Below are 25326 nucleotides of genomic sequence, written 5' to 3'. Positions count from 1 at the left end.
ATAAGGTATGGTAACAAAAAGTAATATTAAATAATTCTTAAAAACGAAATTGTTAGGTTATGTACAAAAATGTCAAACTTAAATAGTCTTTATTATTTTAATTTAAATTGTTTTTATTTAATTATTTATAACAAGTTATTCTTCATTTCACCTCAACATTTAAAATTCATTTCCATTGTTGGATTTACAAACATTTATATGTTGGCATCATTGGTGTGAAGTTAGCCGTACTCGATTTAACAATAGTACGATTTTTTCGTATTAAAACCCTTGTTTTTGAAATATTTCTATTCCGATAAAACCGTATCGATGAAAGTGGAAATGGAAGACATTGACGATACCACAATATGCGATTCCGTCGTAAGTAAAACGAAACATAAACCACCTTCGCCAAACATAACCTCACTTTGTTTGTTTTCACGATTTCAGTCTTCTTTAATAGAAGGATGTCGATTGCCGGTTCATATGAAAGGAACCGACGATTGGCGTAAGTCATCTCGTTTCTAATAATAAATCGTTACTATTTGGTGTATTTTAGCTTTGGCAGAAATAATAAGTATAAAAGATAACCAGGGTAAAAGGCAATACTATGTTCATTATGTTGATTGTAAGTTAAATTGATTATTTAATTGGTTATTATTTCATCTAATCGTTTTAAAATAAATCAGTTAATAAGCGACTGGATGAGTGGGTTACCGAAGAATCTCTCGATACGAGAAAAGTCCATTTCCCCAGACGAGATGGTGGAAGTAATACGGGTGTTTCAACGCCTAAAAAAGTTCACATTGGGGCTGGAGGGTCTGTGTCGAGACCCTCAAGTCCTGTATCAAGTAGTGGTGAGTTAGTAAATGGAAGTGCAGTCTTAGCAGCTGCTTTAAGAAAAACCATTCATAACAAAAAAAGAAAGTTGCCTTCGTTGGAAAGTGAAGACTCCATGGATGCACCTCCTTCTTTACCTTACACTCCACATACACCCCAAATGCCTTTAACACCTCATACTCCACAACCTCAACAACCCACACAAAATCAAACTCCAACCAGTCAACCACCCCCTGGTCCTAGACAATCAGGTAGTATGGTTTCTCATCATGATGATGTTATTACTAGGATGAAAAATGTTGATATGATCGAATTAGGAAGGCATAGGATTAAACCGTGGTATTTTGCACCTTATCCACAGGTAAAAAAAAATAAAAAAGGAAAAATTCAAGAATCATCATTTTAAAAATCGACGATTTTTTTTTATCTTTGACAATCCATGTTGTGAATCATAAATGTAAATAAAATTTTGGTATTTAAATATTCAGAACCGCTTTTGGCTAAGAAGCCATCATCAGCTGAATCTAAACTAACAAAGATATTGAATTAAAGATTCAACTGATTATGGCTTATTAGCCAAAACTGGTTCTGAATATATTAATTTTTATAGCGTGATAAAAGTTATTTTATTTAAATACCAAGATTTTTTTTTAATCAATGTGAAATGACCCAAAAAAACACGTTAAAAATAGAAAGAAAAATCACATTAAAGTTTCGATGTGATATCACGTTTTGTGACGTCACAAGCAATGTTAACCATGCATTTTTCTATTAAACTGGTTCAACATGTACCTACAAATTGTTTATTTTATAGCCACGCACAAAATCAATCTGATAAACTTGAAAGTAAAGTTATTTTCACTAAACTCGGCGATGTTACAACGTATATTGAAACACCCTTGTTTTTCTTAGGGTTTCAATGCATAACGACTGACTACCTGTCGTTAGATAGACTGTGTGACAATAGACTCTGTGTTAATACTAGAACTAACACTAGTAACATTCGGATTTAGCCGCACGTCTCTCAAGACTGCAAAACCCTAATGATTCTAGTTCTAGGTCTTATGTTAGTTCTAGTGCAAAACTAGAATTAATACTAGACCAAAAACTAGAAACATTCGGATTTAGCCCCACGTCTCTCAAGACGGCTAAATCCGAATGATTCTAGGTTCAAGTCTTGTGTTAGTACTAGTGATAGTGTTAGTGCAAAACTAGAACTTACACTAGAACTAGAATCATTCGGATTTAGCCGCACGTCTGTCAAGACGGCTAAACCCGAATGATTCTAGTTCTAGGTCTTGTGTTAGTTCTAGTGACAATGCTAGTACAAAACTAGAACTAACACTAGACCTAGAACTAGAATCATTCGGATTTAGCCGCACGTCTTTCAAGACGGCTAAACCCGAATGATTCTAGTTCTAAGTCTTGTGTTAGTTCTAGTGATAGTGCTAGTGTAAAACCAGAACTGATACTATTCCTAGAACTAGAACGTATCGGGTTTAGTCGTGTGTCTTCAGACAAACGACAACCCGGAATTTACAACCCACCTTCTGGTCCATAAATCAGTAAATTAGGTGTAACGTTTAGAAAGATATCACTCAACAGAAGAATTGTTTCAGTAAATAGTCTTCAGCTAGTAGTATTGTAATCCCCAAACACTTAGTAGCGTTTTGACAGCAGTATATAGTCTTCTGAAACCATGAAATAGTCTTTGCCAACAATATCTAGCTTTCTCCAAGCAATTAGTAGTCTTTCCAACAATATTTAGCATTCTGAAAGTAGTTAATAGTTTTTTGGAAACAGTATCTTGTCTTTCCAAGCAGATAATAGTTTCTCCCAGCAGTATTTAGTCTTCTCCAAGCAGGTCGTAATCTTTTCTAGTAGTATATAGCGCTCTAAAAGCAGTAAGTAGTCATGGATGCAGTATCTCGTCTTTCCAATCAGTTTGTAGTTGTTTGTTAGCACTATGTAGTCTTCTCCAAGCAGAATGTAATATTTTCCACCAGTATCTAGCATTTTGGTAATCAGTAGGTACCGTTTTTGGAGAGCATATCTCTTCTTTCCAAGTAGTTATTAGTCTTTTCCAGTAGTATTTAGCATACTGGCAGCATTAGGTAGCTTTTTGGGAGGCATATCTCTTCTTTACAAGCAGTTACTAGTCTTTTCCAGCACTATCTAACATTCTTTTCGGAAAGAATATCTCTATTCCACCTGTCCAAGTAGGTCAAAACTTTTAACGGCAGTGTTTAGCATTCTGGAAGCAATAGGTATTATTTCGACAACAGTATCTAGTCTTTTCCAAGTAAGTTGTGGTCTTTTTCTGCAATATCCAGCATTTAAAATCAGTAGGCAATTTTTTGAAATAGTATTTCCGTCTTTCAAGCAGTTTTTAGTCTTTTATCAGCAGTATTTAATCTTCTGATAGCAATAATTAGTCTTTTTCCAACAGTATCTAGTATTCAGGCAGCAATAAGTTAAAGAGGGCGCATCAGGTATAGATTTTAGGTGATCTTTAGTTTATAGATAGTAAACAACGATATCCAACAACCGTAGCAAGGTCGATGACGTCACGTCGAAACTTTAACATGATGATTCTTGAATTGTACCATAAAAACTAATAAACGTGTGATTCTGAGATTGTTTTATTTGTATTTTTTTTTTCTTTTGGGGCAACATCTTTTTTACCGTTACAAAAAAGGAGATGGTTGGAATTCCATGCATTTATATTTGCGAATTTTGTTTAAAATATCGTAAAAGTCGCAAGTGTTTAGAACGACACCTAGCTAAATGTAATTTAAGACATCCTCCCGGTAACGAAATTTACCGTAAAGAAAACATATCGTTCTTTGAAATCGACGGTCGCAAAAACAAATGTTACGCTCAAAATTTGTGTTTGCTGGCGAAATTATTTTTGGACCATAAAACTTTGTACTACGATACGGATCCGTTCCTTTTTTACGTAATGACAGTGTTCGATAATCGAGGATTTCACATTGTCGGGTATTTTTCGAAAGAAAAAGAATCTACCGAAGATTATAACGTAGCTTGTATTTTAACGATGCCTCCGTATCAACGAAAAGGATATGGGAAATTACTTATAGAATTTAGTGAGTCATTTAAATAATTTTGATTTATGGATTTAAATAAAATTTGTTTTAGGTTATGAACTATCGAAATTTGAGGGTAAGACTGGATCTCCTGAAAAACCATTATCCGATTTAGGTTTACTTTCGTATAGAAGTTATTGGGCGCAGACGATTTTAGAAATTTTATTATCCATGAAACCAGTTGGTGATAACGAAAAACCACAAATTACCATAAAGTAAGCCCAAAAAAGAAATCTTAACTTTTTAATTTTGCTGTTTTGATTCTGTTAAAGCGAAATCTGCGAACTGACTAGTATTAAGAAAGAAGATGTGATCTCAACATTACAAAATTTAAATCTCATCAACTATTACAAAGGTCAATACATCATCACCTTAAACAAAGACATCATTCAAACGCATAAAAAAGCGATGGAAACTAGGTACATTCGAATCGATCCGAAATGTTTACATTGGACGCCCAAAGATTGGGGGAAACGGGCAAAATGGTGATTTATTTTGTATTTTTTTGTAAAGTGATTTACTTAGTACCTGTCCAATTTCTTGAAAATTTATGTAAAATCGGTTTTAAGCGTAACAAACATCGCACTGTGAAGAATATAAGCTTTTAAGGACATCTTTTTGTATTTAGGTGATGACTAAAAATTAATAATGACTGATGTATGAATTTTGTAATGTATTACTGTCGTTAATCAGTATTACAATCATGTTAAATGATGTTACAATTTCTGTATATAATAAAATATGCATTCAATTTATTTATTTCCAGGAATTTCTTTTCCTGTTCCAAGAAAATATGTCCTAAACGTCTGGGAATGTTCCTCAAATTAACTGCATTACCATTTTTTACTCTTAAATCCTTCAACTCAATAATTCGTTTCTGTTGCAGACTTTTCTGGATCAGCTTTATCTCATCATTAATATATGCCTAGCTAGGACAGAAAAATTTGCGTCCCTTTGGATATAAGGGCGCATCATTTAATAACTGAATGTTATGATCTATGGTAAATTTAGGTTGGTATGAAAATTACTCCATATTGTACCACTTCTGTTAAGAAATAGTTGCATGAAAGCTGCTTTTTCCTTTTTTTTGCAGTGTGTGGAAACCGTTATTTTAAATGTTAGCTGGTTGTAAAGTAGAAAACTTTTTTCAACTTTACCTTAAACTCTCCGTGAAATAACACAGATGGCACTGCGTATAAGGTGTGTAGATAAAATTCTCCAGCTGTAAAATGGTGGTCTGTCAGGCACTCACGTAAATAGGGCGGGGAGTTTACATCGCCGTTCGGGTTTTCGTTCGGTACGTAAAGTTTTTGTGAAAATACGTCAAAAATTTCCATTCTGGATGATATAATAAAAGTGTCCGGTATCTAAACAGTAAAGAATTGGGATTCCTATCGATCCCAAAACTTGAAATGTGGCTCATGATACGTGTGCGTGTGTGAAAATGTGTCCGTGACAATCGAAGGTAAACAATTGTGACTCGCGCTCCATCTCTCTCTTGTTTTTTTTAAACTATCAGTGCGGTATTTCACGATAATGTTTTTTGAACAAACTCCATGAATTGTGATTGAAAAACGTATTGTTCTGTTACGGTTACTAATAATTTTCTTTCCTTTTTTCCCCCCAATCATGAACTAAGGACGGGAACATCTCTTCGTCTTTGCTGAGGGTAAATCGATGGTATTGTGATTGGGTGGACGAAGGCGCAGGACTCAAGTTAACACCACGTTGTATTGGACACAGTGTACCGCGAGATCCTGTGCGGAATTGTTCTGTGGGGCTCTTGGTGCGTCGGGGGCCCCCACATAAAGACTGTGTTATAGTGCCAAAGATGATGAGCGAAGCAGGCGAGTAGTCGGAGGTACTCCATATGAAAAACGCAGCGATGACGAAGAGGACTTCTGTCAATAAGAAGGCGAAGGAAATAGTGCGAAAGAAGAAAAAGAAAGACCTGGAGCAATCGATGAACGAGACTATCTCGTTTGTCATCAAAGGAAAGTTAACCCCGCTGAAACCTATGGAGAACGCAAAGTTTAAGAGGTTGAGGAAAAAAATACCGCCAAAATTACAAGAGCACAAAATCAAATATATAAAGCAAAAGAAAAAAGTTTGCCGAATACGAAAGCAACAGAAAGAATCCCCGAATCAAGATGAGAAGAAACAAACGAGAAGCGGAAAATCAGGTCCAAAAGTTGAGACAGCCGGAAAAAGCGAAGAAAAAGATCTGCCAAGCCTTAAAGCACAAAATCCAAAACGAAAATCATCAAAACCAACGGAATCTTCCAAAACCATCGCTTCGCAAAAGAAGCAAAAAGTTAAAGACCAAAAAGGGGACGAGGAATCATCAAAATCAGAAAACCCGGGATTACCCGAAAAGAAAACCAATAATAAACCAACAATCAAAAAGGAATGTAAAAAGATTTTAGTGACCGCAAAAACCTTCGGGACCAACACATCATCAAAAACCACACCCAACAAAAAAATATCAAAACCAAAAGAAAAAAGCAAACCAGACCAAAAAATCGCTCCTAAAAAGAAAACACCTGTTTCTGTTTCTTCCCCAAAAGAATCTCAACCCACGACGGATTTAACGCCAAAAAATGACGAACCACCAAAAATAAAAATAGAACCTGTCGAAGAAACGCCCACAATCCCAACTGAAAATATTGAAGAGAAACAGATTGAGAAAGAAACTGATAATATCAGTATCGAAGAGGCACCAACAATTAAGGAAGAACCAAAACACGACGATGAATCCATTCCGTTATCTGTTACTGACGATGAACGCAAAACACCAAGTCCCAAACCAAAGAAAAAAGCCCCCACAAAATCATCTAATAAATCCAAGTTAAGTCCAAAAGATGAGCAAAAAAAGAAAATGAAACTTTTTTCATTATGGAATGGCCCAAAAAGACATCGCGTCGCTTCGTTGAACGCGTTAGCAAAAGTTCATTGTTTATACGAAAACGAATCTCGTGGTAATTTCATCGATAACATCCCACCTATTAAACGAGAACCGTCCGATAGACGAGAAAGATCTAAACCAAAAGCGAGAGAAAGAAGAGATTCGTCGGAAGATCCGCCGCCGACGAGAACATTGCGAACAGCGCCGGGGCTTCGCGGAGTTGGAAAACATTGGGATATGCACGACACGATGTCCTCTTCAAGTTCTGAAGATAGTTACGAAAGCGCCAACGAATCCGTAATTGAAAAAATGAAGGACGAACCGGTTTCGAAACCGGAGGAGAAGAAGGCGCCTGTTAAACGTCGGAAGAGGAACGAGGTTATCATGGATCTGAAGGATATGGTCGTGAGGAAACGTATGGCCAGTTTGAACGCAAGCGCTATTTTAGCGGCTAGTTATTCTTTAGAAAAAAATTCTTCGAGGAGTCCCCTTAATTCGAGCGATTCAGACACTGAATCGGACTCGTACAGCGACGATTACGACATCCCCAGAAGACCGGACGAAGACGCGAAAAAGGACAACAGCGATAAGGTTATCGAGGTTAGGGCCACGCCATCGAACAAGAAGGTGGCCGTTATTGTGAATCAGGACACGGACGTCACCATCACCGGGGTTTACGTGAATAGCACTACGAGGTCAACACATCACGAAGGATATTGCAGCATCGCCGGGATGCAGTACAGGATATCGGCCACGAGCCATACGCAGACGGCTGCCACCGCCGTTGCCACGGAAACTCTTCTGCAGTCCGCCTCGAGCAGCAGCCAGGAGAATGTAAGTTTAATGGTTCGTTGGGTTTACTACGGCTTTGTGATTTGTAAGATTGCTTATACGAAAGAGATAAGAAACTCGAGGAAGGGTTTTAGAATGCGACGTATACATACAATTTTTCTGTGATGGATGAGTTTTCAAACAACATTCAAGTCATCGTATTCTATTCATTTTAAATAATTTACCAAACGAATTAAATTAAGGTTTTGATTAAATTTAATATAACCGGTACGATAGTGTAGGTATAAATTCCGTGGGTAACAACCAATAATTTAACGCCGGTGAACATCGCTACTGAATGAGCTTCTGCTTCACTTACTGGTGGCATGGTCACCAGTAAGTCCGCGCTCGATGCGAATTGGAGCGGGAATAAACATCGAAGTTAATTGACACGTAAAATGGGTTTACCGCGCCATACCGAGCGCATGGAAAAATTTAATAAACTTACGTCGCGGCGGAATGATAAACCGGTGTCGGCATCGCAACATTTGTATTAATTTGTCGTGGCGCTGTGCGAAATATCGACCGTGACGTTTATTAATCGCCACGGCTGCAGACAAAGATGAATGCCTCAATTTGAATTACCGATCGACCCAACGGCACCGTCGCCGCCAGCTGCACACGAAGCTTTCTGCTAACCCTTTGAAGGAGTATTTGTAGGGTCATTTTTTAAAATAGTCAAGATTCATTTTTAATACATTTATATACAAAATTGTTTTCTTTTGGTAATACTTGAAAAATTTGGGAACAAAATGTTTCGATGAAGCAACATCTTCAATTTTCAACATATCAGTCCATACACCTTTGTGTATTACAGCTTCATTTCTGAACATTATACAGGGAATTTCATAACTCGCAATATATGAATGCAGTGACCATAGTTACGAAATTACTATGTACTCGCACTGTCCCACATAAAATGTAACATAGCTTAATAGTACAGGCATTGGGAAGTTTTGAAAAGGAAAAGTTTTGCTTAGAAAAAGTGACGTTCTTATGATAACTCTGAGTTTCTGTGTGCTGCTAAATCCGAATGTTTCTGGTTCTAAGTCTACTGTTAGTTCTACTTTTCGATCAATAAAAATATACCACAACCTAACACTGAATAACAATTAAAACTAGAACTAACACTAGACCTGGAACTAGAAACATTCGGGTTTAGCCGCACGTCTTTCAAGACGTCTAAACCCGAATGATTCTAGTTCTATGTATTGTGTTAGTTCTAGTGATGGTGCTAGTGTAAAACTAGAACTAACACTTAACAGTGCTTGGTTGTACCCGAAACATTCTAGTTCTAGGTCTAGTGTTAGTTTTAGTTTTGCACTAACACTATCACTAGAAGTAACACAAGCCCTAGAACTAGAAACATGCGGATTTAGCCGCACGTCTCTCAAGACGGCTAAACCCGAATGATTTTAGGTCTTGTAATAGTTCTAGTGATAGTGCTGGTGCAAAACTAGAACTAACACTAGACCTGGAACTAGAAACATTTTGGTTTAGCCGAACGTCTTTAAAGACGGCTAAACCAGAATGATTCTAGTTCTAGGTCTTGTGTTAGTTTTAGTGATAGTGCTAGTGTACAACTAGAACTAATACTAGACCTAGAACTAGAATGTTTCGGGTACAACCTAGCACTGTTAAGTGTTAGTTCTAGTTTTACACTAGCACTATCACTAGAACTAACACAATACATAGAACTAGAATCATTCGGGTTGAGCCGTCTTGAAAGACGTGCGGCTAAACCCGAATGTTTCTAGTTCCAGGTCTAGTGTTAGTTCTAGTTTTAATTCTAGCGCTAGAACTAACCCTAGAACTAGAAACATTCGTGTTTAGTAGTGGGCTTCACGGTATAATTGACATTACAAAGGAAAACTAACCTTACCCAACATTCTTTCTTGGGTTCATTGACATTTGTAAACAAAACTAACCTTACCTAACATTTCTTAGCTGTATACTAAACTTATAGAATATGTATTTTACCAATATTTTTTTTTTGATATATCTTTTCTAAAAGTTGCAAAAACGTAGTTTTGAGAAAATTGCTAGTCAAAATTGATTTTTTCAACATCCAATGACCTATTATAGGCTAATTTGCAATTGTAGGATCATACAATAAACCTTCCGTTGATTCATAAAATGAACTTTCCATCGCCAACTGTTCTTTTCGAGCTTTTATGTACAGCGATTCATTACATCGCTTTTGCCGCATAATTCTCTGTTCATCGATTTTATTGGCGTAGATTTTGGCTGGCTTGCCAATAACGATATTTAATGAATTCATCATATCTAAAATGGCACTGCGTCCTTCATTACACAGACCAGGCGTAATAAAAGCAGAAATTTCTACGATTTTTAAACCGGAATGTAGGTGCTTTGGGGTCAATCACCAAACCATCTAGTTGAAGGTTGTGTTAACATTCAGAGTGTGATCTCCCAAACATCTAACTAGCAAATTATCTTGAGATAGATCTTTATAAATTGCCAGTACATGTTTTTGTACATCTGGATGAAATGCTAAAGGATGTATCACTAAATGATACGATCCAGTTGCTTTTCGCCTTATTAATATTCTCTTTACTGTCTATATTTCTGCGAATAACATAGCATAGTTTTCTTATTAGAGCATCTATCAACTTTCTTTTCCCTCCAAGCTTGTGTGTTTTTCTTATATTTCAGAGTCGAGAAACCGTGCTCTTTTCAACATGTCCAATACATTCATTTTTGATTATTTCTAGCAATATTTTGAGGGAAAGCAGCGATTACTCCGGAAATACTTGGAATATCGCTTTAATATTTTAGTATCACATCATCTAATCATTTCCCAAAGATGATGTTCTGCACAGCCTGGAAACAGTGTCAAAATGAAGTGTTTTTTGCTCCCATGTCGAGATAGGGATTGTATTGGTTCAAGACACCTATTCATATAATCTTGCGCGTTAATAGAATAGAATACTGAAAACTATTTCTAACAAGGGAAGTGTCACAACTGTGTCTCACCGATTTCGATGCAATTTGGTACAGTCATAGAATGGGCCAAAATAAGGTTCGCACATTTTTTTATACGTGCGGTAAAAGCCCCTGGGGCGAGTTATAGGGGTTGAAAGTTTGGAGAAAAAGTACGTTTTCACTTATATTTTGAAAACGAAAAGTGCTATCAAAATTTGGTAAATTGTAACTGATATTCATTTTAAAAGAGCTTTCTTTTGATGTGTCACACATATAGCAGAGGGTTAAAAAGGGCGAACTACCCCTATTTTTTTGGAATTATTTAAAAACCACCCTATCGATTTTGGCGGCATTAAGTATACTTCTAGTGCGTTCAAAAATATTAGTTAAGGGTTTTTTCCCATTCGCTCTAGATCATCCCCAGCGAAGTTACGGGGGTTAACATGTAACCACTTTTCGTAAGAATGATGTGATAAAATTGTCAGGTATTTTGAAAATACTTTAACAAAACCGTAAATTAGTCGCACAATAAAATGTTTAATGTAAAATAAGGCATAATACACCATTTAGGGGTGGTTGGGGTTAACCACCCCCTTAAAAATTAATTCTATCCCGGGCATTACTTGTTGATTACGGCGAAATTTGGTACTGTGTTTGTTTTATATAGTTTATTAGTTTATTTTTATTCTACATAATGTTGCCAAAAATACACCTACCAAAAAAATTTTGGCACAATATTTGTTTTTTTAGTGCCGCTTGCTAAAGGTCATTTCTCAAAATAGTTTTTTCTAGTATAAAAGAACGTGTGCCCAGTGGGTAGATTTTAGTTTCAGAGCAACTGACAGAAGCAATGGTTACAATAAACCCAATAAACGTTTTAAATTTGCTAATGACAGTTTTTACTGTTATGAATATTCCCCAGACTCCTGTAAATGAAGCAGAAGTTAGTTTAAAAGAAAATATACAGCGTATTTTAATGGAAAGTATGGAAGACTACAATATGCAAATTGAAGACGAAACTGTATTAATTTTCGATTCATCCAATGGCATCAATGACGGTCAGCAAATTATTGAAGACCAGGATACAACTGACAGGTTTGTAGAAGATACTGATGCTCATTGTCCATTGAAGGATGACATCGACTACGAGTACAAATTAGAGGCGGTAAATTACTGGACAAGTGGGAAGAAAGGTTATTTGAAACTAGAAACCGTAAAAAACAAATACCGAAAAGTAACGTCAAAGACCCAATTGCACAGATGGTCTAAATATATTGAAGAAAGAGGGACATACAAAGAAAAATTAGCAGAAATTACCGAATTTGTAATTAATCAAGCGAGAGCCGCCGTAGATAATAAATTGCCACTACATGATATTGATATACGCAGATGGGCTATACAAGCTAGAAATGAAAAGAATTTATCTCCTCAACTGTTCAAAGCATCTCATAGCTGGGTGCAACGTTTTAAGAAAGCAAATCGGTTAGTAAGCCGAAAAATAACAAAATTTCTATCCCAAAAACAAATTGGAAATGTTGATCGAGTAAAAACTTTAGCAAAAGATTTCGTTAAAGAGGCAAAGCTACAAATCCAAATATATGGACCTGAAAACACCTACAATTCGGATCAGAGCGGTTTTAACTTGGAATTCCATTCGGGAAGAACATTAAGCGATTTAGGAGTTAAAACCGTAGAAAGTGTGGTCCAGTCGGTGTCATCTACAACGCACAGTTACACAATTCAACCCGTAATATCTGCTGATGGGAAACTTCTTTCTCCACTTTTTATTGTTTTAAAAGAACCCTCTGGCAGCTTTGGACCGAGGGTAGCAAATACAATGTTTAAAGCAGACAATATATACGTTTTGGCATCAAAATCTGGAAAGTTAACTTCAGAACACATGAAAAATTGGCTCCAAAATGTATATTTTCCAAATACTGGTTCTAAATCATTATTATTATTAGATTCTTGGAGTGGCCATTGTCCTGAAGTTATTAGTGAAATAACTCCATCAGGTACTAATTTTAAACATTTATCTATACCTGCAGGGACAACAGGTCAAATACAGCCCCTAGATGTATTTGGTTTCAGAATATGGAAAAATTTTATTAGAAGATTCTCTGATCAGATTATTCTTTACCAGTATGATGTCAATTTACATCAGAGGGATAACATATTAAAATTGCAATCGTTGACGCATAACCAGTTGGCTTCCCCTCGGTTTATAAATGTTTTTAAATACGCATGGTTTGCAAGTGGCTATATAGAGGAGAGACCAGACCATTTTGAAAATCCCGTGGAAGTTTGCTTTTCGAGTGAGAAGCCAACGTGTGATATCTGTGGGGATATAGCGGTCATAACATGTGCATGGTGTAAAAAATCCTTATGTTTAAAACATTTTTTCCACGACTTTCATTTTTGCCAACACTACGTAGAATAAAAATAAATTTAATATTGAAAATTAATATAATACATAAAAAACGTCAATTAGTAATGTAGAATAAACTTCTTTGGTATATTGAACTATTTTTTTTGTCAGTTGCTTTTTAACTCATAAATAAATAAAATATCTTATTTATCTAGTAGTTTTATATTTATTATTTAAAGAAAATGAGGGTAGTTTACCTCGTGGAACATCGATAGATAGATTTTTAAAAAACAATACCACAGTTACGATGGCAGTTTTCATCTACGAGGTATAAACAAAAAACTACCCCTAATTTGTAACCCTTATAACCATTTTCAAAAATTTTTACTTCAAATATAAAACAAACACAGTACCAAATTTCGCCGTAATCGACAAATAACGCCCGGGATAGAATTAATTTTTAAGGGGGTGGATAACCCCAACAACCCCTATATGGTGTATTATGCCTTATTTTACACTAAACATTTTATTGTGCGACTAATTTACGGTTTTGTTTAAAGTATTTTCAAAATACCTGACAATTTTATCACATCATTCTTACGAAAAGTGCTTACATGTTAACCCCCGTAACTTCGCTGGGGTTGATCTAGGGCGAATGGGAAAAAACCCTTAACTAATATTTTTGAACGCACTAGAAGTATACTTAATGCCGCCAAAATCGATAGGGTGGTTTTAAAATAATTCCAAAAAAATAGGGGTAGTTCGCCCTATTTAACCCTCTGCTATATGTGTGACACATCAAAAGAAAGCTCTTTTAAAATGAATATCAGTTACAATTTACCAAATTTTGATAGCACTTTTCGTTTTCAAAATATAAGTGAAAACGTACTTTTTCTCCAAACTTTCAACCCCTATAACTCGCCCCAGGGGCTTTTACCGCACGTATAAAAAAATGTGCGAACCTTATTTTGGCCCATTCTATGACTGTACCAAATTGCATCGAAATCGGTGAGACACAGTTGTGACACTTCCCTTGTAAGTATTACAAGGGAGTTGGATAAACCATATTAATATAAACTCTTTTATTATAAATTATAACATATGCATCTAATAAAAAATAATTTTGTTTTATTTTTAGTCAAATGGTGAATCAACACCAAGTAAATCTTACACCCCTTTGGATGCATTATCGAATATGCAACCCCCCACGGGGACAACTGGACAACATTCAGTACCAATAGGACACCATCACTTGGGGCCACCGCATATTAGTCCCCAGTTGTCACCGTTACCGCGTCGCCACGGTTGTTCGAGCGCTTTCTCGGCCCCACCAGGACATTATCCAGCTACCGGACACCACCATCACCACCCACAAACGCAACTCCACCCGGAACAGGGTTACGTGCACGGTAAGTTCCATGAACCGGCGGGGGGTGCTTAATTAAATTCCCTTCGCTTCCTTTACACTGTGACTGCCACTATCAATATTAAACGGTCGCCAAGCATAGTTAATGACGATGCCGTTGCGATAAGTGCCGTCGCGGGCTCCGTTATTATTTAAAAGGGGTAGGATGTCGTTCGTAAATTTTAAACGCGATGGGGATTTGTATAATAAATTTAATGGTTTCCTACAACCCTGCGAGACCGAGAGGATGGTTTCCAATTAGGTTCGGTAATCGCCTTAAAGATTCATTACTGGATACTCTTAATCAGTTTTAATAAATTGGGTATATGCAAAACGATGAATTCATTTTTTTACAATTTCGCATGTCGATTACTGTAAAATCACACAGATTGTTTTACAACAACATTTCATGAATAAATCAAATATTTTTATCGGATAAAAATTTACAGCGAATTTATTTGTGGTATTTATAAAAAAATGTTTATATAAAAACTGATATGATTCACTTCCAATCTCATAACATAAATGATTCATTGACTCTAACAATAAGTTAACGTTATTTATTGATCCAATCGTTAAATTAACCTCAGTTTACAAAAGACTTTACGAGTTATATCAAATAACGGCATAGTAAAGTTTTAAAGTAAACCTCTTCTTAGTCTGTTTTTGTTTGCTAGAAACCGTTTCTAAAAATATTTTTCGAACGCGAAGCCTATATACGCAACCGAAGAAATTTATAGCTACCCGGCAACAAGTGGTTTAACGCCGTTGGGCGATTTTTCGCCTATTTTTATTTAGAACATAAATTATCGTCATTTTATGGCGTGATGTTCAAAGCGTAACCGGTCCGGGACATCGATTTTTCCGGCTCGTACCCAAATCGTATGTCATTTTTATTGTTTTTCGAGTAATTTAGCGCTGTTTTATTGACAGTAGGAATTGGGAAAAAGAATCACGTTTATCCAAATATTTAAATTAACAGGACAAATAATCTATTGAAACAAATTTTATTGAATTATGAATATATAGGTGTCTCCAAAAATTCTTTATAGAAATGATTATCAATTTCTTTTGGAATCAAAACCCTACTCCTAGAATCAAATAGTTCTTTCTTATTACATCCAAGAGTCCTAAATGCCCAGTACCCAGTTGTCGAGGTTCCATCACTCTTGGAACAACCCAAGATGAAGATTACATTATATTCCAAGCGTGGCATTTATTTTTGTATTATAACTAGACTGTTTTGTCATTATGTTCGTAGTCCAAGTCCAAGGTATTAGTTGTGTCAGTCACATTATCTTACAGCAACAGAAGCCAATGGTGTTAGAAACCCAACTATTTCTAGAATTGATTTTGAAGAATGAACCCTATGGTGTGGTGAAATGTTGGACCACTGATATAGCCATTTGCTTATGGTAGCTTAGACAACGGAGTCGAAATATTTGCCCAAGTCTGCACTGTAGAAACGTATCTGCGTTTCTTGGGACTCTTCGATTCCAAGCAAGTTCTTTGACGAGCTGGGCAAAACGTGTCCTTATGTACTTACTGAAGACTTTTGTAAAAGTATGTCATGTAATATAAGAGATTATAGCGTAGAACGTTTCAGCCAAAACGTGTCTGGACTTTTGGAGACCTTAAAATTTGTTGCTGAAGTAGCAATGAGAGGATTTTGAGTTAGTCCCACTAAGATTTGGAGGTTAAGAGTTGAGCCCGGGTACTCCATGATAATGTTGACGAAAGTACTTAGCCTCTACGTATATATAGAAGACTTTATGTCAGCTTTCGTAGACCCTTGGAGAATTATCCAATTGCTTCTAAGGGAGGTACAGCTATACAGATTGATAACAGTGGTAAAAACCTTGAAACAAGAACAAGAAAGGCATTAGTCGATGTGGAAAATTGGTGTGCTGACATCAATTTGGACATATCTGGCGAAAAAACGCCAAAAAAAATTTCTGCCGTATTGACAGGTCCTTGCAAAAGAACTTGGCATATCTTGGACTACCATCATTATCTGCCATGCTTGGAATAAATATGTAAGTCTAGGAATAGTACAAAATCCCTATCAAGGACTCTACATGAAAGCTGAGATGGCAAGTATAATGACGAAGTGGGTAGACAAGACGCTGCAGATAAAGTCAAGACAAAATAGAAGGATACTCAACGCAGTTTTTTTAAGAATATTAACAGAAGCGTAATGAATTTGAGAAATTGCTGATAGCTTTGTGGTTTGCTGGTCAACTGGAGAATCAGCATATCAGCTACAGTCGACGTCGATCACTCAGAATATAATAGTGGGGTCAAGAATTTGGATGCCTCCCTTTAATCAAAGCTGGATGAGATTGTAGGTGTTTAAACTTATTTTTAGAACACCTATATATTAGAAATAATTTATATTTATTCAACAAGTTTTATAACTTATAAAAAAAGATTTGTTTAATCAAAACTCACAAACATTTAATTTATTTGCGATAAAACAATAAACTTCCTCTAACATTTACAAAGTGTTTGTAGATAATTAAGGAGGAGTTAAATATACAAATTTCAACTTAAAACGGGTTGAATAAGTATTAATTGATTCATAATAAATCAATTTTTCTCCACTACATTCATTAACAAGGAAATTTTTTTTTTTTCAAATTATATAAATATGTAAATTCTGAAATTAAGCTATAAATGTTACATGGCGCGGCGCCATCTAATGAATGCCGGACGAACTACAACGTCGACAGGCTTGATACAGTACATCCTAAATTAAAACGTGGTCTTTATTAAAGTCAGACACTAATTAGGTGCGGTGTATGTGATTTTTCGTCGAGATATGTGTGTTCTTGATAATTAAGGAAGGGATTTTTTTTTGTTTAAAACGGTAAGTTGTTGTTAAAGCCACGCCACCTCTATAATATTCGCTGTATGTTTGTTGTTGATTCCATCGTATGATTCGCACAATTTGATTTATTAGAACGCGGTGGAATTATCGAGTTGCACCTTCGAGAATTCGCGGCGAGTAGTAATTACACATCTGGTCGGTAAACATGTAATTTGTGAGCCATTTCCTATCTGTGCTTGCCACGTTCATTCTTCAGAACCCCCCTGTTTTGAACTAAATTCCACGTGTATTTTTCACGCGTCTACCTGTTACTTAATCCTTGTTTGCTTAATGTATACTTGTAAAGTGGCTTTCAGCTTGTTTTACGCTTGTCCCTTTCTTAATAACTAAAACCAAATAACTCTAAATAAATATACATAAAACAATAACAAAGCTGATTTGAATGAAATTCGAGTTGAAATTTGATTTCATTGAGGTTATAAAAGAGATTAAAACGATTTATCTATAGATATACCTGTGTATTAATTTCAGAATGTTATAAAACCGTATTTTATTACTGTTCCAACTAAATAGGGCTGATGAGGTCATTCAATAGTGTTGGTCATTGATAACAACCCACGCATTGCATTCGCCTACATAGTTATTGCGAAATATTGCCACGTCTCGAAATATCAACTGATGACACTGCCACAATTATATTTGTAGCGAACCTAAACCAGAATTAACTCGACGCAACAAATAAATTGATATATTTACGCTCTATGTTATACACATATCACCATTATGGAAATATCGTTATTAGTTCAAAACAAACAATACATTCCCGCGCTAGCGCAAATAGTCTCGATCGCTTTTATCACGTAATTTCCACGAAATATTTGTTTTTGTGGTTAACATGTTGCGCTTTTATTTGATGCAAATAAATTTGTTATACAAATTTTGTTATTACATATGATTAATATAATTGATTTATCTCGTCAATTACCATATTATTTACATTATTTTATCTAGATATAAGTTGAAATTACTTCAATCAAAATTAAGTGTTTCAAATTATAATTTTTTCGAAGCCTTTGCTCTGTTTGACATCTTCAACGCCTCTAGCACAACTCGTTGGGATGAGATTTTGTTGCCACTGGAAGAGGATCTTTTCACACTGATTAAATTGATGACGATCTTGTATAATGGGGGCTTAACCGGGCGAGAGAATGACATGCGTTGGAACTAAATGTTTTTGGAATACGCCAACACAAAAAACAAGGTGTGAGGAGGCGAAAGCTCACCTGAACAAGGTGAGATAAGACAAGATATTAGCTTAATTGCTGATACCAACATTGTTTTTGAAATAAGTAATAACATTTTTGTGTTTAATTTCACATTGGCAATATTACGATATGGTGGCGAGAAGCGGTTAACAAGACAACGTAGAGATACTCTTTATGACATGAATCAGCAGTGTGATTGGAAATATAGGTTTAGAGAGAAAACTAAACTACGTAGTCAAAATCGAGACTGATGAGAAAAAGAACCAATATTCTTCTCCAGATGTATTGAATTTAAACTGAGGTTGCGTCATTATTGGGACTTCCGTGGCTTTCATCTAGTTGATTTTTGTTTTTTATTATCTTCATCTTTTATTCTTCTGGTCAATCTTCCGAAGCCTGGCGTAAACGATGAGTTTGAGACCTTCCATGTTGGATTTAGCTATTTGCTGATCTTCTTTCTGGGTTGGATTTTATTTTTGGAGATATTAGAACTGATATGAGATGGGGTAAAATGTCTTATTCAGAATGCAGGTTTAGCAGCACGTCTCTCAAGACGGCTAAACACGAATGATTCTAGTTCTAGGTCTAGTGTTAGTTCTAGTTTTAGTACAATAAAAATATGCGACATACTGATATCTTATGCTAACTAGCGCTAACTATCACTGTCACTAGAATTAACATAGACCTAGAACTAGAGTCATTTGGGTTTAGCCGCACGTCTCTCAAGACGGCTAAATTCGAATGATTCTAATTCTAGGTCTTGAGTTAGTTCTGGTGATAGTGCTAGTATAAAACTAGAAGTAACACTAGAACTAGAAATATTCGGATTTAGCCGCACGTCTTTCAAGACGGCTAAACCCGAATGATTCTAGGTCTAGGTCTAGTGTTAGTTCTAGTTTTAGTACAATAAAAATATGCAACCTAGTGATATCTTATGCTTACTAGCGCTAACTGTCACTGTCACTAGAATTAACATAGACCTAGAACTAGAGTTATTCGAGTTTAGCCGCACGTCTCTCAAGACGGCTAAATCTGTATGATTCTAGTTCTAGGTCTTGTGTTAGTTCTGGTGATAGTGCTAGTATAAAACTAGAAGTAACACTAGAACTAGAAATATTCGGATTTAGCCGCACGTCTTTCAAGACGGCTAAACCCGAATGATTCTAGTTCTAGGTCCAGTGTTAGTTCTAGTTTTAGTACAATAAAAATATGCGACATAGTGATATCTTATGCTAACTAGCGCTAACTATCACTGTCACTAGAATCAACATAGACCTAGAACTAGAGTCATTTGGGTTTAGCCGCACGTCTCTCAAGACGGCTAAATCCGAATGATTCTAGTTCTAGGTCTTGTGTTAGTTCTGGTGATAGTGCTAGTATAAAACTAGAAGTAACACTAGAACTAGAAATATTCGGATTTAGCCGCACGTCTTTCAAGACGGCTAAACCCGAATGATTCTAGTTCTAGGTCTAGTGTTAGTTCTAGTTTTAGTACAATAATAATATGCAACATAGTGATATCTTATGCTTACTACCGCTAGCTATCACTGTCACTAGAATTAACATAGACCTAGAACTAGTGTTATTCGAGTTTAGCAGCACGTCTCTGAAGACGGCTAAACCCGAATGATTCTAGTTCTAGGTCTTGTGCTAGTTCTGGTGATAGTGCTAGTATAAAACTAGAAGTAACACTAGAATTAGAAATATTCGGATTTAGCCGCACGTCTTTCAAGACGGCTAAACCCGAATGATTCTAGTTCTAGGTCTAGTTTTAGTACAATAATAATTTGCAACATAGTGATATCTTATGCTTACTACCGCTAGCTATCACTGTCTCTAGAATTAACATAGACCTAGAACTAGAGTCATTCGAGTTTAGCCGCACGTCTCTCAAGACGGCTAAACCCGAATGATTCTAGTTCTAGATCTTGTGTTAGCTCTGGTGATAGTGCTAGTATAAAATTAGAACTAACACTAGACCTAGAACTAGAAATATTCGGATTTAGCCGCACGTCTCTCAAGACGACTAAACCCGAATGTTTCTAGTTCTAGGTCTAGTGTTAGTTCTAGTTTTACGGTAGCACTATCACTAGAACTAACATAAGACCTAGAACTAGAATCATTCGGGTTTAGCCGTCTTGAAAGACGTGCGGCTACTCGAAACTTTCTAGTTCTAGGTCTAGTGTTAGTTCTAGTTTTATTGCTGATTAAGTGCTAAGTTGTTGTTTATATTTATATGATATTCGTTTTTGGTATATCTTGTCCAAGAGTTGTAAAAACGTAGTTTTGAGAAAATTGCTAGTAAAAATTGCTTTTTTTCAATTTCCAATGACTTGGCTAGTTTACAATTATAGAACCCATTGCCAACTGTTTCTAATTCTAGGTCTAGTGTTCAGACATTCAGACATATTACATTTTATGTGGGATAGAGTAAATGGTTTCTATGGAAATATATTTTTGTATATTGCAAAACCCAATTATTGAGGTACAAGCATTTTATATTCATAATGCGTTGTACTGCGTTGGTGTTATTTTAATTGCGTATGTTCTTGTGTGGTTAAATAAACAATTAGACAGTGATATGAACTTAAAAATTAATTGGTCAATTATTGTCAAAGAGTTTTTTGTATTGAATACGAAGACATTATGGCCCATTAATTTTTAATTGTAATTTATTAACATAGGTGACCATCTTTTATACATAATTGACGTGGCGATTACTGTGAGTTTAGTCTGTGTCTCTCTCGTCACAGTCCACAGCGTTCGGAGCCATATAAACCGGTATTCAATGACTTAACTTCGTGTCCACACATAAATTGATAAATGGCGTTCCGTTCGTTGGTAGTAGCTATGCAGTACCAACCTCAAACATTAACTTTTTGACCGTCTTTTTGCATAACATTATTTATTTTAATCGTATTAATTTTGATTGAACGCGGTCACAATGCACTTATCACTAATCTGAGAAAAAAAGTTATGACACCTTGCATGCTCCGCTCAAATATGCTTAGCTGTTCATTTCTGCTTTCGTAACAGCGATTAGATCTCTTTGTTTGTGGTTAAATATAATAATCTTACTCGGTAAAATATACAATCTTGAACCTCCAATTAATTTACGGTTTTAAAGTGTTTAAATCAAGATGGAAATGTCTTGTTGTTCCAGAAATACAAAGACGATTTATGAGTCGGCATAATTACTGCATTAATTCCGGATTTAAAACGATTCAGAATCGCGGGTGTAATATGTCACATTGGGTTTTAACGTTTTGCAAAAATTGATTCAATACGTAAAAGTCTTCAAGTGACTACAATAAAAAAGTGATGTATTGAGAGGGAAGATAATTTCGAGTTTATTATCTTCTGCGATATCCGTCATACATGATTTAAATTTTTTTGTTTTGATGTTATTTATATTATTGCGCACCTTTTTATAACGAGACGTTGATCGATGAGGAATAAAACGGTTATAACAGTGTATCATCCTGGGATCGGTAATTCATACCGTAAAACCGCCTCATCTAAATAGTTTTTACGCGTTTGAAGCTGTATACCTGAAATTTAGTCGCTTCACTAACTCTAATACTCATTGTTAACCATTCGGATCAGGCAGAGCCGATTCGAAGGTGACACTTGGCACAACAAAGAAGGAGAGAGACCGACCACAAAGGACTCTCTTCTAACGTTCGAAATCCATTCGGTAACCAGCTGTCGGGCGGCAGCTGCGAAATAATTGCAAGACAAAGGGTTGGGACTTCACTACATGCGTGATGTTACCTACAAGCGGTAGAAAGTGAACCCAGAAACAACTACATACCGTATGTTCCTTTCTCTTATTACGACCATTTTTTTAATCCCACGCGGTTTTCGTATACATATGAAAGTTGTTATTCATATCTGTTTTTTTTTATACAATTCTTTTTTGAGTCGTGTCTTCTTTGATCTAAGTAGTGTAACTGTTAGGGTAACCATCTCATAGGGTGGTCACAGTAGGTTTCTTGTTTGTTGGTGTCTACTAGATACACATTGGGTTGTTTTATTACCTCTCACCTGTCGAGTCGTCGCCGTCGCGTTCGCTTCACCTGTTCCAAGGCAGTTTTTATTCAGTCAGATGGTCAGACCATTGTTTTCATGGTTTGCCGAAGGACGAAACGTGTTGCTTACAAAGTATGATGTCTACATCTGACACCGTTTAATTTAACATGTGAGATCTTTCAGCGAAACACTAACTCAACAAATCAATAATCTTAAAACTTGTAATTACATCTTTTTTGTGTGTTACCTTAGCGGATAGTAATTTCATTCGGAAGTTCGCTTGCCCACAATCACTTAACGTTGTAAAACAATCTAACTAAAAGTGTTCCGACGAAGGGGCTTTGTTACTTAAACTCGGTAGTAGGTACCGTACGGGGTGTACCCCTTCTCGTGGGACGCAGTCGAATTGCAGTAAGAAATTGCTTCGTCGCGGACTCGTCTCTAATGGCCACTTCGTGTCGGTTTAAGAACTTTTTCCCGGCTACGTGAAACTATTTTAGAAGAACGTTAGTTATCCAGATCCTTACTTACTTTCCTGTCCCTTATGTGTACATTTTACTATTATCGCATTTTACTGAATTCCCCGTTGACTACGGAAACCTAGAAAGAAACGGATTTACGAGTTCTTTTCTTACACCCCAATCTACCCAAGACAATGGTCGCAAACAATAGGTTGAAAGAAGCGTCAATGTCGCTTGAATGTATTCATCGGGAAGAGAATCCCTCGTTAACTTTGGTGATTTGTTCACCAGGGGATCTTTCTAGTCTGTTTGCAATCGACCCTAATTGCACTTGAGTCTAGATTTTGTAATCTAGAACGAGATTATCACGATAATCCAAATTAAAATGTCAAAACGGGTGATAAAACTACCGTTTTTATGCGCACCGGGACGTAATTAAGGAGTGGCTTTATAATATATCTTGTGGAAGATTGTGGTGTGGAAGGATGCAGTGGAAATAGAGCGGATGTACGAACCTACAGGAAATAACAGCTGAGTTGGGCGAAGGGCGGATATTGTGATAGCAGAAAGTTTTAGGGGGTATTTATTAAATGTGGATGTCTACTTCTTTTTTTTATTCTCATCTAAAATATCATATAATAAAAACATTATTTTAGTCACCCTATTAGTATTAAAAAGTTATTTATCTGAAATGAACATAAATTTAAGAATGAAGCAAATGATTCATAAATATTGTTGTAGATAATTAAAAATCTTTTAAAATGAGTCCAAACTCGATATATCTAGATATAACACCCAAGATAGCTTTGTTCGGTTTATCTTTGAATGAAACTTAGGTTGGTTCCGGCCGAGAAGCTACAATTTATATCATACCGACACATTATTACAACACATAATGTAGCGCCTCTATCGAAATCCACCTTGACTTAAATATGTGCTATCACACATCTTTTGGTACAAGAGGCGTTCCAATATGTGCCCCCCAATTTTGTATCGACGTGGTATTAATATTGGCACCTCACCCACAAGCAACCTCGTCATAAATTTGCGTCATCACACATTTTATGGCTCAAGGTTATCCGAGGTCACTTACGGGCGAGGAGCTGCATTATGCTATGCAATTTTATGTCAACGTGGTATTAACATTAACGATTCGCCAGCAAGTGACCTCGGTTTATCTTTGAATGAATTTAGGTTGGTTCCGGCCGAGGAGCTACAATTTATATCATACCGACGCAATATTACGACAACACATAATGTAGCGCCTCAAATTATTACATATTATTATATACATATTATTATATACTCACATTATACTCATATTATACTCATATATTATACTCATATTATTATATACAAACTTTCAATTGATAGTACTCCAAATTAAATCTTTAATTATGAGTTTAGATGAATGGTTTCCTTCAGTATGGGTATAATAATACATATACTGAGAGGAACAATATAAACAAATTATATTTTCGACAAAATCACTGAAGTTTGAATTTTGACAAAGAATTTAGGGTATTTAGTGTAGATAAGTTGATTTAGTTATTTTCAAAAGTTCACCGATTCTGAAGTAGATGGCGGGATTAAATTTTACCCTATGATAAATATTATATTGTATGCCGTATAGGTCGTATACGGGGTATATGATACCACCGATCTGGCAACGCCACTTTCATCCCTTCAATCGCTTACTCTCTCCAACATCCAACATAAAATAGTCTTTATTTATGTGGGATTACTATAGTTATGCACCCAACATAGCATATTAAAAATATACCGATTTTTGACAGCTGCAATTCCACCCTTAAATATGGGCTATCACACATCTTTTGGTACAAAAGGCGCTCCAATATGTGCTCCCCAATTTTGTATCGACTTGATATTAATATTGGTGCCTCATCCGCAAGCAACCTAGGCATAAATTTTCGTTATCACACATCTTATGTCTCAAGCTTAGCCGAGGTCGCTTGCGGGCGAGGCGCTGCATTATGATATGCAATTTTATGTCAACGTGGTAATAACATTAACGATTCGCCTGCAAGCGACCTCGGTTTATCTTTGAATGAAACTTAGGTTGGTTCCGGCCGAGAAGCTACAATTTATATCATACCGATACAATATTACGACAACACATAATGTAGCGCCTCGGCCGAAATCGACCTTGACTTAAATATGGGTTATTACACATCTTTTGGTACAAGATTAGCCAAGATCGCTTGCGGGCGAGGCGCTCCAATATGTGCACCTCAATTTTATATCGGCGTGGTATTAATATTTGAGTTTCACACATCCTTTGATACAAGATTAGCCGAGGTCACTTGCGGGCGAGGCGCTACTTTATGGTATGCAAT

General features: G+C 36.1%; 2 protein-coding genes across 4 annotated transcripts in view; both read left to right on the top strand.

Annotated features, from left to right (window-relative positions):
• Positions 1-146: 146 nt before the first annotated feature.
• LOC111425051 (Histone acetyltransferase Tip60) lies at positions 147-4681 on the top strand. 2 transcript variants are annotated; one of them, XM_023058805.2, is made up of 7 exons: positions 147-360; positions 430-487; positions 539-607; positions 669-1180; positions 3521-3926; positions 3979-4141; positions 4199-4681. In XM_023058805.2, exons 1-7 carry the CDS (start codon positions 310-312, stop codon positions 4413-4415), a joined length of 1476 nt encoding a protein of 491 aa, XP_022914573.1. In that variant the 5' UTR covers positions 147-309; the 3' UTR covers positions 4416-4681. The 2 variants fall into 2 exon arrangements, with proteins under 2 accessions (XP_022914573.1, XP_022914572.1); XM_023058804.2 differs by having other exon boundaries at positions 3518-3926.
• A 452-nt stretch (positions 4682-5133) lies between these two features.
• The window catches only part of LOC111425062 (Histone gene-specific Epigenetic Repressor in late S phase), a 114636-nt gene continuing 94443 nt past the window's right edge, over positions 5134-25326 (top strand). For both annotated transcript variants that reach the window (XM_023058821.2, XM_023058820.2), the window contains exons 1-2: positions 5134-7665; positions 14115-14385. In XM_023058821.2, coding sequence (XP_022914589.2) covers positions 5797-7665; positions 14115-14385 — 2140 coding nt within the window. In that variant the 5' untranslated portion in view covers positions 5134-5796. The remainder of the gene's footprint in view (positions 7666-14114; positions 14386-25326) is intronic.

This window comes from Onthophagus taurus, chromosome 11 (assembly GCF_036711975.1).
Source record: "Onthophagus taurus isolate NC chromosome 11, IU_Otau_3.0, whole genome shotgun sequence".
NCBI classification, from domain to species: domain Eukaryota; kingdom Metazoa; phylum Arthropoda; class Insecta; order Coleoptera; family Scarabaeidae; genus Onthophagus; species Onthophagus taurus.
The sequence above is the reverse complement of the archived record's forward strand: the minus strand, read 5'-3'. Positions and strand labels throughout refer to the sequence as shown.

Bases quoted from the DNA above. Each gene is read 5' to 3' on its own strand.
- LOC111425051 (XM_023058804.2), top strand. From the start codon at position 310: ATGAAAGTGGAAATGGAAGACATTGACGATACCACAATATGCGATTCC. The intron at 361-429 runs GTAAGTAAAACG...TCACGATTTCAG, and splicing joins CCACAATATGCGATTCCGTC to TCTTCTTTAATAGAAGGATG. The intron at 488-538 runs GTAAGTCATCTC...GGTGTATTTTAG, and splicing joins GAAAGGAACCGACGATTGGC to CTTTGGCAGAAATAATAAGT.